Source organism: Protopterus annectens, chromosome 1.part2 (genome assembly GCF_019279795.1).
Source record: "Protopterus annectens isolate FY-2018-M chromosome 1.part2, PAN1.0, whole genome shotgun sequence".
In the NCBI taxonomy this organism is placed as follows: Eukaryota; Metazoa; Chordata; order Ceratodontiformes; family Protopteridae; genus Protopterus; species Protopterus annectens.
Genome location: NC_056727.1, coordinates 1,019,142,049 through 1,019,159,638, shown reverse-complemented (window position 1 = coordinate 1,019,159,638; position 17,590 = coordinate 1,019,142,049). Strand labels below are relative to the sequence as shown.

At 39.3% G+C, this 17,590-nt stretch overlaps 1 protein-coding gene across 1 annotated transcript in view; it reads left to right on the top strand.

Moving 5' to 3' along the window:
- LOC122792225 (CUB and sushi domain-containing protein 1-like) overlaps nucleotides 1-17,590 on the top strand; it is a 3,080,606-nt gene that overhangs the window by 2,976,336 nt on the left and 86,680 nt on the right. Inside the window, exon 63 of the mRNA XM_044059969.1 lies at nucleotides 17,173-17,260. Within this exon, the coding sequence (XP_043915904.1) occupies nucleotides 17,173-17,260 (88 nt within the window). The remainder of the gene's footprint in view (nucleotides 1-17,172; nucleotides 17,261-17,590) is intronic.

Sequence of the window (17,590 nt, the reverse complement as noted above, 5' to 3'; positions counted from 1 at the left end):
TTGTTTCTTGCCTTTCCTGTAAGTAGTCTAATCCAGATAGAAATTTGCTGTTTCCAGGACTGTTTGTAAGCAACTGAGCCCCCACCGCTTAGTTAGGGCTAAACTATTCCCGGTGCCATAAAGTCAGCTCTTCAAATTTTCCCTTAAAACTAGCCAGGTTTTTAGTTTTACCACTCATATATGTTTCTTTGAGCTCAACACATGTTCAGAACTCATAAGCACTAAATAAGCTACAAATTACTACAGCACTCAACTTTCCTCACTTGTCTAGAGGAAAACAGGTTTTAGTACTTAATAAATAAGCACTTATCCAGACATGTCTAGGGGTCAGCTCCCGGTGTTTTCTCCTGTCTACCTGATGAATCTGGGCATCTTGGGGCAATGCAGCAATTGCCTCATGTACACAGACAACCCTCTCCTCCTACCACCCAACACTACAAACTGTGAGATATGCACTTATATAGCCAAACTGGAAGCAAAGCTCTCTTCACCCAAGACTGGACTAGCAGTCAAGAGGAGAGAGTAAACACTTGCACCACACCACACTCATCACATAGTCCCTCAGAACCTACACCACCAAAACACACACACAGAAACACAAAACACACACCTACATTTGAGGAGGCTCTCAATAAAAATCTGCCCAAGCAACAGGGACATTCAAAGCACAAATGCAAGCAACCTCCACCCCCCCCAACATAAACCAAATGACACATAGCCGACAAACTCAGTGTGCTACTCAATCACAGCCCATAAGCATAACAATGTAACCAACACTCTAGTCATAGGTGACTCTATAGTCAGGCACACTGATGTTCCACTCACCAGGCTAAACAAGGAGAAAGCTACTTTCAGCTGCCTGTCGGGTGCCAGGATCCGCCACATAATGCACACACTCAGGTCACTCCACAGCAAGTACAAATATGACTCTGTCATTGTACATGTTGGTGTGAATGACGTGAGACATACCTCCCTGGGCTACATGAAAAGAGACGTGAAGGAGCTGTCTGATCTTGTAGCCCAGTCAGGTATGACCCTAGCCGTGAGTAGCATCCTGACATCACCCAGAATGATATCACAGTACAAGGGCAAAATGATTGACTTCAACAATTGTCTAAGCTACTGGTGTCATTCTAAGGGGATCCAGTATCTGGCTGCCTGAGATGACATGATTGACAGACCACCATGCTTTGCCAGAGATGGACTGCATCTGTTGCCCTTGGGATTCTGGATACTGGCTAAGGCTCTTGCACACCTATAGTGCCTTTTTTAGGCAAGGTTAAAATGACAAACACACCACTGTAACAGGTACAAGCAAGCAAAATCTGAGGGTAATGCTACTCAATGCTAGAAGTCTAAACCTCAAAATGCACTCACTCAAGGCACTCCTTAAAAAAAGAGAACATTGACATCTGTGCCATGACAGAGACCTGGTTCAAGGCTCCAGAGAGCACCCCTGCATTACCAAGCTATAATTCATGCCACGCCTTTTGGCCAACTAACCTGGACTGAAACATTAAAGGTGGAGGCGTGTCCATATTCATTAAGGATATCCACACATCCAGGCTAGTTTGCTCAGCATAATGCATCAGAGATTATCCAAGTGCAACTAACTCTGGGCAATACTGCAATTCAAATTGTAGCTTACTACAGATCCCGCACCATGCCCCAGGATTTCCACTCCTCATTTCTTGATACACTGGAAAATATTAGGGTGCAACCTAACACTCTAATAATGGATAATTTAAACTACCCCACCATTAACTGGGAAAACTACTCATGTACCAACTCTTTTGCTAAACATTTTCTGGAATTCATAAATTCCAACGTCTTGGATCAGCTTATCCACACTCCCACCAGGGGCAGCAATATCCTAGACCTGGTCATTACCAACATGGGCAACCGGTGTTCCACACCAGAGGTCAATTCCTCATTGGTCAGATCCGACCACAAGCTAATCACCCTAGACATCCACATCCCACCCCCACCCCCCATTAGGGAAACCACCATAAAAAATGTCTCCAAAGCCACCTTCATGCATCTTAAGACAGAAGTGCCAAAGTTCACGACACTCATGCAGATGGACAATAGAGGTACGACTGCTGAATCCTACACAAATGCACTTTATAAGCACTTACACAAGTGCAAGGATCCTGCAATCCCTAACAGAACCAAGATGTTATCCTCCAAAAAAAGGAAGCCAATTTGGTGGCCCACTGCTGGAAGGATAGCTTCCTGTCCCAAAGACTTCCCATACTCTGGAACAAACTACCTATCTATATCAAACAAAGCTCCTCATTAGCACTCTTCAAGAAAAATCTTGATGATTGGATGGGAGATAGGAAATTCACCCCAGGGATCACTTCTGTGGCTCTGCTCGACAAGGGCACAGGAAAATAATTTTCTTGGGTGGCGAAAGCCAGGATACCTTTTTGGCTAGGCTTATATAGGCCCTAGGGCCAATAGCCTAGTACCTACCTCTAAGCCTATGAACTTGTGTTTGGGCTGGGGACAGTGTGGTCATTGTTTTTTACTTGTCGTAAAGACCTCAGAGGTGTACAAAGAAGGTTACTATAGCTTGCGTAGGGGCAGTGTACTGTCTAGCAGCAAACTAGTATACAGTACTGTAATCATTATTTTTCACCCTTTCCTCACAGTAATACATTAGGCACATATATAAGCGGCTGCCTTTGCGGGTTACAGGGGAGGAGTGAGGAGGCATGCTATTTATATGTATGTCACCACTCATTTGAAATACATAACTGTGGCAATTTCAGCCATTGCTTTCATCACAGTCTACAACCAGAGGGATGCATAGGCAGTGATTGTCTTTTTTGGGGGTCAGGGGGGCAGGCAATATTCCCAGATAGGACCTGAGGCTATATATCCTCACAATTGTCTTGTTAGTTTATTGTGAGGTATATTTTGTCAGCCTTGAACATTAAGCCTTAACACAACATAGGTGTTCCTTGAAAGAAAAAAAAAATAAGACTGATTTTTGTTTTGGATTAAAAGGTTGGGAAACTGCTCTAAAGTGCACCCAGATCATCTATAACCCATATGGCTTCTGGAGGCACCAGCTTAATTCAGTTATTTCCTAAATTATTACTGTGCTATCTTGGCCAGGAAAGGTGTGTAGAAAGGATGTAAGGAAAACTAAAGCTGAAAGGCAATGCTTAATCTCTTTCCTTAATCATAATTTCTGTTCAAGCAATCACTCGATGAAAAGGATGCATAAAAAGAAAACAAAACTTTAAAATACACATCACAGTATACAAGTTATGGCTTCTTGAAAAAGTTGAAGAGTAATGCAAAATGTGAAAAAAAAGGGGGGGGGGGTAATGTGCATGGTGTGGGGAGCCCAAGATGGGGAAAACAGAGGGGAGCACTGAAGGATGTGTGTGTGTGGGGGGGGGGGGCTGAAACATTAGGCAGTGCCTAGGGCACCATTTCACCTAAGTCCAGCCCTGTTCACAGAGTTGTTGTAATGTATCATTGTTCCAACTAAATGCAAGTAACTGTGAATGTCCCTTTGTAAGATGGGCCAACATAGTGTTGCATACAGGCCTGTTGTAATGTAAGAGCATTGTAGCTACAGGTCAGTCTGTGTCTATTAATCCTAAAAGCCTGCAGTATAAAATAAAATGTTGCTTAGGAGAGGTGGCAGTGACAGGGTGATACTTAGACTGTAAGTGCCAAGGGGGCCCCCAACTTGACATTTGCTGGGGGCCCCCAAAGTGCTAACTCCGGCCCTGATTTGGGGTAAAATTACATCAAGAACCAAGGCCCCTAAAGTATTGGTAGCACAACATGAAAAACTACACTCACCACAACAAAGAGAAAAGCCCAGTAGTTATGTCATTATCATCATCAGCCCCTCCCTGTTGTTCTACACAGGGATAAGGTATGTCAGCTTTTACCACTTCTCTCTTTTCAGTGCCATTCTCCTACCTTCAAAAGTCTAGCCTATCACAAGTCTTCTCTCACACAATCCATCCATTTCTTAACTGGAAATCCTTGCTTCCTCTTGCCTGCTTCTTCTGCCCCTCCCCCCAATCTTCTTTGCAAAACTGTCCTCAGCTTTCCTACGTATGACTAAAGCACCATAATCTGTTCTGTTTGACCTTCTCTATAATTGGTGCTACTTTGGCTTCTGCTCTGATGTCATCATTTTTTCAGCTGTCTTACAGTGTGCATCCTTGAGTCCATCTCAGGCACCAAATCCAATACTTTAAACTTCCTCAATTGCTGTGCATTTACTGTCCAGGTTTCTGAGCTATATGGAAGCACTGGTTGCACTATTGTTTTGTATACCTCACTTTTCAGCTTGTCATTTTTATATTGCAGACTACCCCATGACACACACTGCATTTCCAGAAGGACACACTGCCTGCAACTCAAATTTCTGTTGTTATTTTGTGACTGCAGCTCTTAATGCCAAAAAACACAAATTTTGAAAAGTAGATGAAACAAATGGGACATTCTGCAAATATATTCTGAAAGTTCTTTCTTACAAAGATAACATTGTGAATAGTTTTATGTGCAGATGGGATTCTTATTGTCTCTCTCTCAGGGGCCATATCTTTAACCACTCAACTGCAGAATGGACTCTCTCTCTCTCACACACACACACACACACAGACACACACACACACACACACACACACACACACACACACACACACACACACACACACACACACACACACACACACACACACTCACAAACACACTCACAAACACACACACACAAATACACACACACTTTTTAGTACCCAAATCAGCAGCTTCCACATAATCCATTAACAGCTCTGTGCTGTAGAACGTCACACTTCTAACAGCTTACACACATCAGTACATTCCAGAGGATGCGGTGGTGCTGCTGCGGTAGCCTTGTCGCCTCACAGTAAGACATTGTCCTGTTCGATTCTCAGCTAAAGCGTCTTCTGTGTGGAGGCATGCGTGAATGGGTGTACCTTCATTGAAGGTTGTGCATCAGGGCTGGCAACTCGGCACATAACAATCTACTGCCAATCATTAGCGGACCGGAGTTCCGCTGTGGCAACCCCTAACCGGGAAAAGCCGAAAGACACAACAACAACAACATAAGACAAGCATGAAAATCTTTTGTGAACAAAACATTATTATAATAGTACAAGAAAACATTGGTAAGAAATCTAATATATAACAATGACCACAAGCATCTGAAACATACAGAAACATTTTCTGTAAAGTTTCACTGCCATATCTTGGGAACTGTACAACCTAGCCATGTATTCTCAGTCAGAGCACTTTTGTTAGCCAAACAAACTTTCACATGACAGCAAGGCACCCACCTCTGAGTGCTTGTTTATTGAGATATTCACAGAAATATGAAAAATATGCTTACTTGTAAGATAGAAATATAAATAACTCTGAATCTCTCTGTGAGTGCCATGTGATGCCATACAATAAAGTCACTTGGAAACATTAACTATGCATGGAAGTACTGCATAGCTTTATAATTACTAGCTAAGAATTTACTGCATTTTCAGCATAGTAGATTATAAGTTGACATTAACAATGCAATGCCTGTTTCCTACTTTGCCATTTCACACTCTGTCCCCCTCCTCCTCAAAAGGTAAGCCTTGCAGTAATGAAATTGGAGTATGAATGATTAATTTCTCGACTGCAAGGCAGTAGAGATTAACAGTTTTACTGTCATTGTGTTAAACATACACCTTTTGTTTTCAAGTATTGGCTGTTATTAATGGGTAAGTAACTTAGTTTAGGAGGACAGCCTCAAACAATGAATGGATGCCATAATGAGATGGTAATTGGTAGTATACAAAAAGGAGCTATAGGTTTGAATGTAATAAAAAAAAAAAAACATAAGCCAGAAACACAATAATGCAGACATAGTTTGTACATATCCACTTAAAATAAGTATCAGCAAGAAATGCTCAGACATAAATAAAACGGACAGTGGAATTTCTTCTACTAATGAGAGAGGTCACTTAACTAATTATTTAACACAAAGATAGTTATATTGGTTAAACTGCTCATCTGTCTGTGTGATGTTTTCAGATCACTGTTACTGTACCTTACTTTGCTTACCATACGTTTTTGAAGAAAACTAAATAACTGTTACCGTTAAGGAAACCGGAACCAAATTAACCTGCCGTGATGTCTGCATTTGGTCACTTCAAGCAACTCTCAATCTGTACTGTTCTAATGTACTGTAGTCAAAAATCACAAAGAAGCAAGGGGACTATTTTGTGGCAACTGCAGAACTATTTAGGGGAAACTTAAAGCAACCCGCGGATACGACCGTAGCCAATTAAAAACAGACTGTTCCGAACTTCCAAGCCTTGTCTATGTTTTGCTCGCTTCTCTCCCCCCAACCTTACACCACAAGAAATGAGGTAATTTACATTGATAAACAGCCCCTCCCAGCAAGCAGCACACACTGATTGGAAATAGGTTAAAGTGATTTTTTTTTTTTCTTTAAGAAACAAAAGAAGTGTTAATTACGCTTCTGGGCAGTGGAAGTTTCATTAGCCATATAGTACTTCTCGTCATTTTGAAAGAAGTTACCCTAGCAGGAGAAGGTCAATAAGGTAAAACTTTAAGACTTTTTTTTTTCAAATGTATGTTTTCCTGCATTTACTACCCCTTTGGCTAATTACATGTATGCTATAGTGTAAACAGCGTACACGTCCTATGCACCTCTACTCAGCCCTGCCTAAGCACATTTCTGTTAATTTTCCCCAAGTATCCTGCTCTCTGCCTATCTATAAATTAAAAAAAAAAATTGGGATTTGAAGAGGCCACTCGGGAATTTGTGGCACCCCACTATTTTGCCCTCAAAGCCGGGAAATACAGTGGAATTCAGTACAGTTGAGAGGTATGCCTCCTGGCTGTGTTCTTGTTCATAACCTGACAGACTCTGACTCTCTGTGATATGAATCTGTCCCTTCAGCATGTTCTGTTTATTTCTGTGCTGAGGTTTAAGTCACTGGAGCATGTAGTTCTGATGGATTTGGATTTCTTGAGGTGGAGTATGTCCATTAATTCTGGGTTGGACATGGCTTTATACGTCAGGCACAGATCGCCTCTGAGTAGGCGGTAAGCAACTGAGTAGAGCTGGAGTTTCTTTAGCCTAACTGCGTAGGGCATCTGTTTGAGTCCCTTGATCCTCCTGGTGAGGTACTTTTGGGGTCTTTCTAGTTGTAGCAGGTGCCGGGTAAGGTACATCTCAAATGGGGCAGTGTATTCAATTATGGGCCTGATGAGTGATGAGTAGAGGGGCACAATGACCTCTCTTGATCTAGATGTGAACCCCTTCATGATAAGGTGGGCTATATAGAATGTCTTTCTAACCACTTTGGCAATGTGATTGTCAAAGGAGAGATTGCAATCTACTTGGGTCCCCAAATCCCTGATTACTTCTTCCGTACTTAATGGATTACCACCTATGCGGTAATTTGTGGGCACTTTGTTTTTCCCAAAGGGGATGACTATGCACTTTTTGGCATTTAGCTGGCACCAGTTATCCGTCTCTGTGAGACCTTTTTGGAGGATGTTTGTGTCAGCCGGTGAGTCAATTATGGCCCCCAGTTTGCAGTCATCTGCAAACTTTGTCAGCCATAGTCCTCCTGTGTTAGCCTGTACCTCAGAGAAATATATACCGAACAAGAGAGGTCCCAGGACTGAGCCTTGTGGGATGCCACTTGTAACTGGTTTAGAGTCTGACATGGCACCTGCAATTCTGACCATGTGGGTTCTATCCCTAAGCCAATTTGCAACCCATCTTGTGACATAGGGGTTGATATTTAAGCTGGTGAGCTTATTTATGATGCCCGAGTGGTGTATTGTGTCAAAGGCTTTTGCAAGGTCAAGGTAGGCTGTGTGGACTACCTTCCCTTTGTCTATGACCTTGGTGACTGTTTCAAAGAAATTGACCAGGGTCAAGAGGCAAGATCTGCCCTTAACAAAGCCGAATTGGGTAGGATCCAGTGTTTGGAGGTTCCCAATGTCTTTGTTTATGAGTTCCATGATGATACGCTCCTTAGCTTTGCAGACCAGGCTAGTTAGGCTTATAAGGCGATAGTTCCCGGGGTCCATTGTGGCACCACCTTTATGGAGTGGGACCACTGTTGCTGTACACCATTCTTTGGGTACATATCCTGTTGTAAGGCTGAGACTGAACAGTGATTTTAAGTGAGGGTTCAGATCATCTTGGAACTCATGTAAAACGCAGCGCGGGAGACCATCCGGTCCCACTGATGCTGTGTTTTTTGCTTTGGAGAGGGCAGCTCTTACCTGTGCATCTGTGATGTCAGGGAGGCTATACTCTTTTGGGATAGTCATTTGCTCATTAGGGGGGGAGAAGTTTGCACTGAACCTGTCTGCCAGGATGTTGGCAATGTCTGTGTGTTCAGTGTATTTTTTGTCATTTTGCACTAACTCAGACCATATCTGGGAGTTTCCACACAGGTTTCTGACATAACTAAAGAAAGCCTTGTGATTATCTTTAGTGTCTTGTGCAATTTGTCTTTCGAAGCTAGCCTTAGATGATTTTTATGAGGGATGGTAGGTTCTTGCTAGTACTGATCAGAGTTGCCTTCCCTTTCAGGGATTTTACTCTATCATGTAGTAGCTTCCTCCTTCTGTTGTACAGCGTATTTATGGCTGGGGTCCACCAGACAGGTCTCCTGCCTTTGGAGGAGTGTGTCTTGGTTTTATTTGGGATAGCATGATCCATGCATTCTTGTAGGTATCCATAGAATGCATTTGTAAAGGATTCTGTGGTTTGGGCCGTATTTTCCACTGGCCCTGGGGCTTTGAAGGATTCCACCTCGATTTTGAGAAGTGGGAAGTTTGCTTTTGAGAAGTTTTTGACTGTGGTTTCCTTTGCTGGGGTGGGGACGGGATATGGATGTCTATAATGATTAATTTATGGTCATTTCTTACCAATGAGGGGTATACCTCTGCTATGGAACATAGAGTCCCCATGTTGGTGATGATCAGGTCCAATATGTTTTCCCCTCTTGTGGGAGTGGTAACCAGTTGTTCCATAGCATTTGAGTTTATAAATTCTAGGAACCGTTGGGCTAGGTTGTTGGGGCTTGCGTAGTGTTCCCAGTCTATGTTTGGGTAGTTAAAGTCACCCAATATAATGGTGTTTGGAGAGACCTTCATATTCTCCAGTGTTTTCGGGAAAGACGAGTGGGGTTCCTGAGTTTGGGATGGTGGTATGTAGCAGGCTACAAACTGGAAGGCAGTTTTGCCCACTGTTAGTTGCACATGGATGGTCTCAGATGCTTTGTGCAGTACCACTAGCCTGGAGGTATGGGTACCTTTGATGAATATGGATACTCCCCCTCCTCTTGTGGTTTGGTCCGAGTTTTGGGGCTGAAAAGCATGGTATGAGGTATAGCCTGGTAGTGCTCTCGGGAGCCTTGAACCAGGTTTCTGTCACTGCACAGATATCGATATTCTCCATACTGAGGAGAGCCTCGAGTGTGTGCATCTTGAGGTTTAGTCTTCTGGCGTTGAGCAGCATTACCCTTAGTTTCTTTTTCCTTGTGTTGTCTAAGGGGGTGGGTTTGTCTTTTGAGCCTTGCCTAAAAAAGGCACTATGGGGGTGGCAAGAGCCCTGGCCAGTATTTGAAAACCCAGGGGTGACAGGTGCAAGCCGTCCCTAGCGAAGCAACGTGGCTTGTCAAGCATGTCATCCCAGGCTGACAGACACTGGCTCCCGTTTTAGTGACACCAATACTTTAGCCAATTGTTGAAATTGATCATTTTGTCTTTATACTGTGGTATCATTCTTGGTGAGGATAAGATGCTACTCAAGGTCAGGGTCATACCGGCCTGGGCCACATGATCAGAGAGCTCCTCTATGTATCTTTTCATGTAATCCAGGGAGGTACTTCTCGGGTCATTCACACCAGCATGGACAATGACGGAGTCATATTTGTACTTGCTGTGGAGTGACCTGAGTGCTTGTGTTATGTGGCAGATCCTGGCACCCGACAGGCAGCTTACAGTGTCCTTCTCCTTGTTCAGCCTGGTGAGAGGGACGTCAGTGTGCCTGATGATAGAGTCACCTATTACAAGTGTATCAGGTGTGTTGTTTAGACTTAAGGGCTGTGGCTGTGTGGCACACTGACTTTGTGAACTATGTGATATGTGGGTATTGTTGTGGGGTAGCAGTTGCTTAGATGTCTGCTTTGGAGGTCTCTGTTGCTTGGGCAGATTTTTATTTAGAGCCTCCGAGTATGTTTTTGTGTGTTTATGTGTTTGGTTTGCTGTTGCGATAGGTCTATGTGAGACTGGATTTGTGGTGTGTGTGTGATTACCTTCTCCTCCAGACTGACCGTGCCAGTACTATGTTGAGAGAGCTCAGCCTCCAGTTTGGCTATATAGTTGCATCTCTCACATATATTTGAGCTTGTTGGGAAGAGGAGAGGGTGGTCTGTGTACATAAGGCAGTTGTAACATTGCCTCAAGATTCCCATATTCAGCAGCTGAACTGGAGAGTAAACCTGAAACTGACTTTTGGACATGCCAGAATAGTATAAGGAATTAATTTTTGACTTGTTCAAAAAGGACCAACAGGGAGCCAAGTACTTAATGGGAGTATAAGAGGGTGTAGTGCTTTAGTTTATTAGTGCTTACTTATAAGACACTTATCCTAGCTACTGCTGGGTTTTAGAAGGAAAATAGAGTGCTTACTTTGAGATTTGGAACAGTTCTAAGGGAAAAAGTGAAGAGCAGACTTTGTGAAGCCGGGAATAGTTTAAACTTGATTAAGCGGCGCTGACCGATGCTGCGCTATGTGCAAAAACTCGCAAAAGAGGGTTTTAAGAGAGGGGGATCAAGGAGTTTGGAATTGACCCAAAATGGCCAATAAAACTACAGTTTCTAGGCAGTAACCACTCCCACAGGGGCAGGCAGGCTGTTCAGTGTTTATCACTGCCACTGATGAACACAGAGACTTCCCTTTAGCCCAAGCAAGCAATGGCCTCCAAGAAACTTACAAACAGTTCAGAACAGCAAATCTGTAACTGAACTTTTTTTTAAATTTCAGAAAGTGGGAAAAAAGCAAGATTTTTTTTGTTTTTCTTGTTTTGTTAGATAGCAGAGATACACAAGTAGCAACAAGTTAGAACAGTGCAATAAATGACCCCACACTTGAGTGCTAGGCCAGAGACAGGTAAAATGCTAGTTTTAAGAAAAAAACGATTTTAAAATAAGTGCAACACAGGAAATGCAGTAAACAGGCTCTAGATGTGTTCTAAATACAGTTCCTAATACATATATCAAGTTTAGAAAGCTGGAAAATGCCAAAAAGTAGGCAGCAATGCAGAAATCTTAACAAATAATCTGAAGAAAAATACGTAAAATCTCAAAAGTGGCTCCTTTCTTCTCTTAGCGTTTTCTCCTCTTGGTGGGTACTTCACCAACAGCCAACAAGTCTGAAAAGTTGTTTGAAATTCCTGCCAAAAATGCATTTTTTAAGCCTCTGTGACTCTTTCTTCACGTGCACGAGCATCTACAGGGCACTAGCAGCAAGCTAGAGAAGCTGGAAGAAAGAATACAGTGAGTGATGACATCACATGACCTTTGATCTCATGCATGATTCAGAAACCAGGAAGTAAAGCTGAAAATGAAACTAGGAGAAAAAGTAACTGTTTTTTTTTGGTTGTTTTTTTCATCTTTTATGCATCTAAAGGTATGGAATCACTTTAAATATATATTTTTAACAAGCTAAGACTTTAATGGAGTGATTATTTTACTAGTCTAATGAGGAAAATTGCATTTTAATGCTACTGTATGTCTGTTGCTTTGAAACACTGAAGTCTGACAGGATACCATTCTTTGCTTTGATAGCATACCCTAAATTATAATATATTAATATTTGACTACTTAAACAACCAATGTCTTTAATATTCTGAATGCAAAGATATATATATAAGATTGAGTCTCCTTTTCCTTTTTCTGCTTTCATGCTTAAGCAACTTTAATCTATATTAGGTATTCTCATTGATGCAGATTTAAAGCAATATAATCAGACTCAGTTGCAATGATAGTTATGATACTATGATTCAAATCTTTGTATGACCACATACACTGTAGGAACGGATTGCTAAAATGTTCTAGGTCACTCTATTCTGTTCAGTTAGTATTAATAGACCAACATATGCCCCCCCCTTTTTTTTCTGTATTGCTATAGTTATAAACACAAGAGACTATAATACAGGTAATAAATATATAGGTATTAGAAGCTTATGCTGATAAAGCAACTAGGTTATTTGGTGAAACTGACTCCTTATTTTCCAGTTCTTAGTAGTGGGTTACACAATATTACATATGAATCCACTGTGATTTCCTGATGGACTTTTTATGTTCATATTTGTTTTGAGTTACCTTAGAAATGCTTTACTGTTTGTATATACTACATTTAAAGCAGAAGCTATTTATGTATGTTTTTGTTGTGTGAGATGGTGTTACAGAGTGGTTTAGTTAATTTATTAACTAAACCTGGAACTTTAGCTTCCATGTATGTATGTTTTCTTAGTTATTGGTTTCAAAATTTGTTTCTAAAGATTTTTGTAGAAAAAAGAGATTAGAAGCACACCACGACAATCAAAGCCAACTTAAAAAGCGGATGTATCCTTTATTTGTAGAAAGTAAGCGCTTTCACGCCTCACAGGGCGCTTCTTCAGAATTTAATGAAAATAAAAAGTAAAAAACTCCCTTATATCTCTACTTAACTCTTTCTTAAGCCAATGAAATCTCTGAATGTTAATTAGCTAATTAATTCTAATTTACAGCATTTAATTTCCTTGTCTTTAGAGAGATCTTTATAAAGACAGTTGTTGACTGATAGAATTGTCTAATAAAACTGGCAGTCTACTGTGAGTTTCTAAAAATAATAATAAAATATTAATAAAATATATTCATACACATGATGTACCTATATGCAAACAGACATACATAAAAAATTCATATATAAACATAAAAATATAAAAATACATAAACATATAAATATGAAAATGTAAAAAATACATACATATACATATCCATATCTGTATACTTATATGTGACTCAATCTATACCTCGATAGTATGTATAAATGTATAAGTATGTGAAAGTATATATATATATATATATATATATATATATATATATATATATATATGAATAAGTATGTATAAAAAATATATGTAAAATATATATATATGATACATAAAAAATACATATATATATATATATATATATATAAGTATATATGAATATATATGTGGACGTAAAGATTTTTGACTCATCCATGATACATAACATAATGAATTACCTCAAGTCATTATACTTGGAAGGCATTGCTGATGCTCTAAATATAGCTTTAACAAATGATGATATATAAATGCTTATCATTAAATATTAATGGCTTGAATAACAATGTCAAAAGAGCTGGTTTAATTAAATTCATTAAAATGCACAGAGCTCAGATAATCCTCTTGCATGAAACCCACTTTCTGGAGAAGGATTTGCAAAAATTATCATTTAATGGTTTTACAGTTCTCACAGGTTCCTGCTTTAGAGCCAAAAGGAGAGATACTCTTTTACTATGGAATAATATTTATACACTACCTAAACTTTTAAACACCTTTTCAGATAAAGACAGAATGTTAAGCTTAGTAGTGCTAGAAGTTAATAAGAAATGCTTCACACTGGTAAACTCATATTGGATTCCTGGTCTAGGAACTAAATATGCGAAGAAATACTTGGATCTCATTACTTTACATGCAAAGGGAGAAATTATTCTGGCAGGAGAATTCAATTGCTTATTATCAGATGAAAACACCTCTAAAAATAGTAAGGTTAAACTAACGACACAAGCTAAAATAGCAAACTGTTTTATAGCCTCAATGAATTTTAGAGACATACATAATTTAAGAGTTCAAAATTCCCTTCAATACACTCATTATTCTTTCCGATTTGGCATACAAACTAATATTGATAAGATGTTTGTGTCTAACACTCTTTACTCTAAAATAAGTGATGTTGCAATACAGTAATGTCCACTCAGTGACCACAATGCCTTTTTGTTCATCTTGACTGTGAAAAAAGATATGATAATTTTTCAAAGATTCCCACCTATGTTACTAAGTTAAAAGGTTTTAAGGAGTGGTTATTAAAATAAATAAATGCATTTATGGAAAACAACAATAATGGTGAAATAACAGATATCATACTCTGGGATGTATTAAAAGTTCACATGTTTAGTGGAGTCAAAGCTTGATATTTTCAAAGGAGAAAGGAATGGGACAAGAAACTTTCTGATTTACAAGCCAAAATAGATACGTTGAAACTAAATTTAAAATCAAATGATAAAGCAGTACTTGCTGAAATTTCTAAGGTAAACCACAAATATTTAGAAATATTGAATCATAAGGTTGCTATAAGCTTAGAAAAGATTAAGCTATAGTCCTATTCAGTAAATCCCAGACATTTACATAAATTAGCTATCAGATCCAAACAAATTAATAAACAAAATCACATTAATGAAAATAAATACAAGAATAATAACACAGTAAAAAGAATAACTGATTTAGGAGGTATATTAGAAGCCTTTAAAAATCATTATTGACATGCAATCACCACTAGATTCAGATGATGTAATAGATACATTTCTACAAGAAAATATCAAGATTAAACTATCAAAACAACAAAATAGTGCCCTAAATAAACAAATAACCTTAGCAGAAGTGAAAGAACAAATTAAAAATCTGAAGGATAATAAAGCCCCAGGGTTAGATGGGATAATCCCAGAAATATATAAAATTCTTCCAGATCACAAAATAAAGTTATTATTAAACACATTCTTCATGGTTAAACAATACTTAAATTTCCCTCCCTCTTGGAAGTACTCAATAATTCTAATAATAGGTTAATAATAATAGATTAATAATAATAATTACCACTGGATAATATCTGTTCTGCAGCTACTTGGGCCAAACCTCATACTTTTATTACTTATTACAAAGTGGATTTGGCTTCTAAGAGTAGAACCTCTTTTGGTTCTATGGTTCTGAGGAATATTCTTCCATGAGCCACCTGAGAGTTTAGTTTCTTGGGATGTGGTCCCACCAATAAGTATAAAGGCGAAATTGACAACATCACATAAACAAGTTATGTTCTTACCATAACATTCCATGTGTGCTGCCCATCTTGTCCTTTATTGTCACAACCCTCCCTCCTGCCTATACTCCTGGTAGACTGAATAACACAATTGGAATTCAGCAGGACCGTATACCCTCAGAGAATATACCTTCTCAGCCTGATACTAATTCTTTTTGTATATGTAGGTATATATATATATATATATATATATATATATATATATATATATACACACACACTTATGTATCTTTGGATGTTGCATTATAGGGAAAGAATAAGGCCCATGAGCTCTGCTGGAAACTTTGACCTGGAGAAATGGCTGAGATGGATCTGACGCTTCGGATCTGACCCACCAGTAAGAATAAAGGATGAGATGGACAACACACATGAAATGTTACAGTAAGAACATAACTTCTTTTTTATGTGGAAGGGGAGTCTGTTCCATAGCAGTGCCATATTCTGCTAAATATACCTGTCCCTCCAAACTGTTCTGTTGATGTTGCAGAAGGGGTTTAGATCCCTAGACTGAGTATTTCTGGTGTAATTTGACTTCCTGATGTGCAGTAAATCCATCAGTAGTGGGTTGGAGGATGTCTTGTATGCCAGACACAGGTCACCCCTTAGCAGTGTGTAGGACACAGAGTATAGTGACATGTAAGACATGTAGTTTAGGTCTTGTATCCTTTTAGTAAGGTATCTGTGTGGGTGTTTCAGTTGTTGCATGTGTCTGGGCAGGTACATGGCAAAGGGGCATTATATTCAATGACTGGCCTAATAAGGATTGAATAAAGGGAACCGTGACCTCCCTAGATCCAGACACAAGCCCTTTGTTTATAAACTGTGCAATATGGGACTTTCGTACAACAGTAGACACATGTTGGTCAAACGTTAAATCACTGTCCACATACATTCCCAAATCCTAAACATTTAGGTCAACTCTTAGGGTCATATTGTCAATGTAGTAGTTACCTGGGGTGGATGACTTCCCAAAGGATACAATAATGCATTTTTTGGCAATTAATCTCAGACCATGATTTTGGCACTAGTTATTTATTTGAGACAAACCTTCTTGTAGAATGGATAAATCATTTGGAGATTCAGTGACTGTTGCTAGCTTGCAGTTGTCTGTAAGCTTAGTCAGCCAGAGCCCTTTGGTATTGGCTTTTACTTCAGAATTGTAGATGCCAAATAGAAGAGGTCCCTGTACAGAACCCATGGGAATTCACTGGTGGCTGCTCTCTTTGTCTTTCCATGCATGGCTTTGCATATGAGGCTGGTCAGGCTTATGGGCCTGTAATTGCCTGCGTCTGTGGAAGGTCTTCCCTTAAGCAAGGGAATGGCTGTAGCTGTTCTTCATTCAATTGGTACAAAATCTATACAGAGGCTGAGATTGAACAGTATTGTTAGGGGTGTGGCTAAATCATGCTTTATGCTACTGCCAATGCTTCCAGCGGTATTGTCAGTACCCATCGATGCAGAATTTTTAGCTTTTGATAGCACTTTTAGGACTTGGTCTTGTGTGGTAGCTGGAGGTAAGCCAGTTTCAGGTATATCTTGAGCAACAGAGAGAAGGGAGAAAGGGGTAAGGTTTGAGCTAAATTATTTTCAGCCTCAGTGAAGGTAACATCATTCACGATCAGCTCAGTGTATTGCTGTATTATGCTTTTGAGATTACAAATATAACTAAAAAAAGCGTTGTGATTGTCTTTGTCTTGGGTAGCTATTTTAGCCTCAAACTTGGCTTTGGTGGATTTTATTGTTTGTTTCCAGATGATATTGTATTATCTATCCCCTTATAGCTGTTGATATTACAGACATTTTCAATGTGATTTTACACAGTTCTGCTTTTCAATAACATTTGGATGGTGAAATACTTTTTTTTTTTGTTTACTGTGCTGCATACACACAAAATTATCATCAGAAATAGCTGAAGTAGAAAGCTGACTTGAATCAACTCCAACAAAGCTTTCTTAGCTAATTACACCATTTATATTACAGGTTTCATCAGAATCTACAAGCAGTAGTTTTGTGTATCAGGGATTCATAAGAAGCCAAGGATTTGGACAATTTGGACTTCTGAGATTAGGTAAATGCATATATTTTGTGTACTTCGCTTTTCTAACATGAGATTTTACAGAGACTTCTGCATCAACTTTGAAAACTGACATTGTTATTTACAGCTTCAATGTTAGTTTTATATGGTTATTTTATATTGTGCTCTTTAGTTGTAATATTTAATTCATGATGAATAATTATTATTTTTCAATTAATATTAATGTAAGACACATCAGACTTTGTATCCATCTCTATATCTGATGTTCATCTCCTGTTCTCTGACTTTACAATCTGGTAAGATCAAAGTAGCTGTGATATCATAGTCACTGTGTTATGGCCAAGGTAGCAGGATATGAGAAGA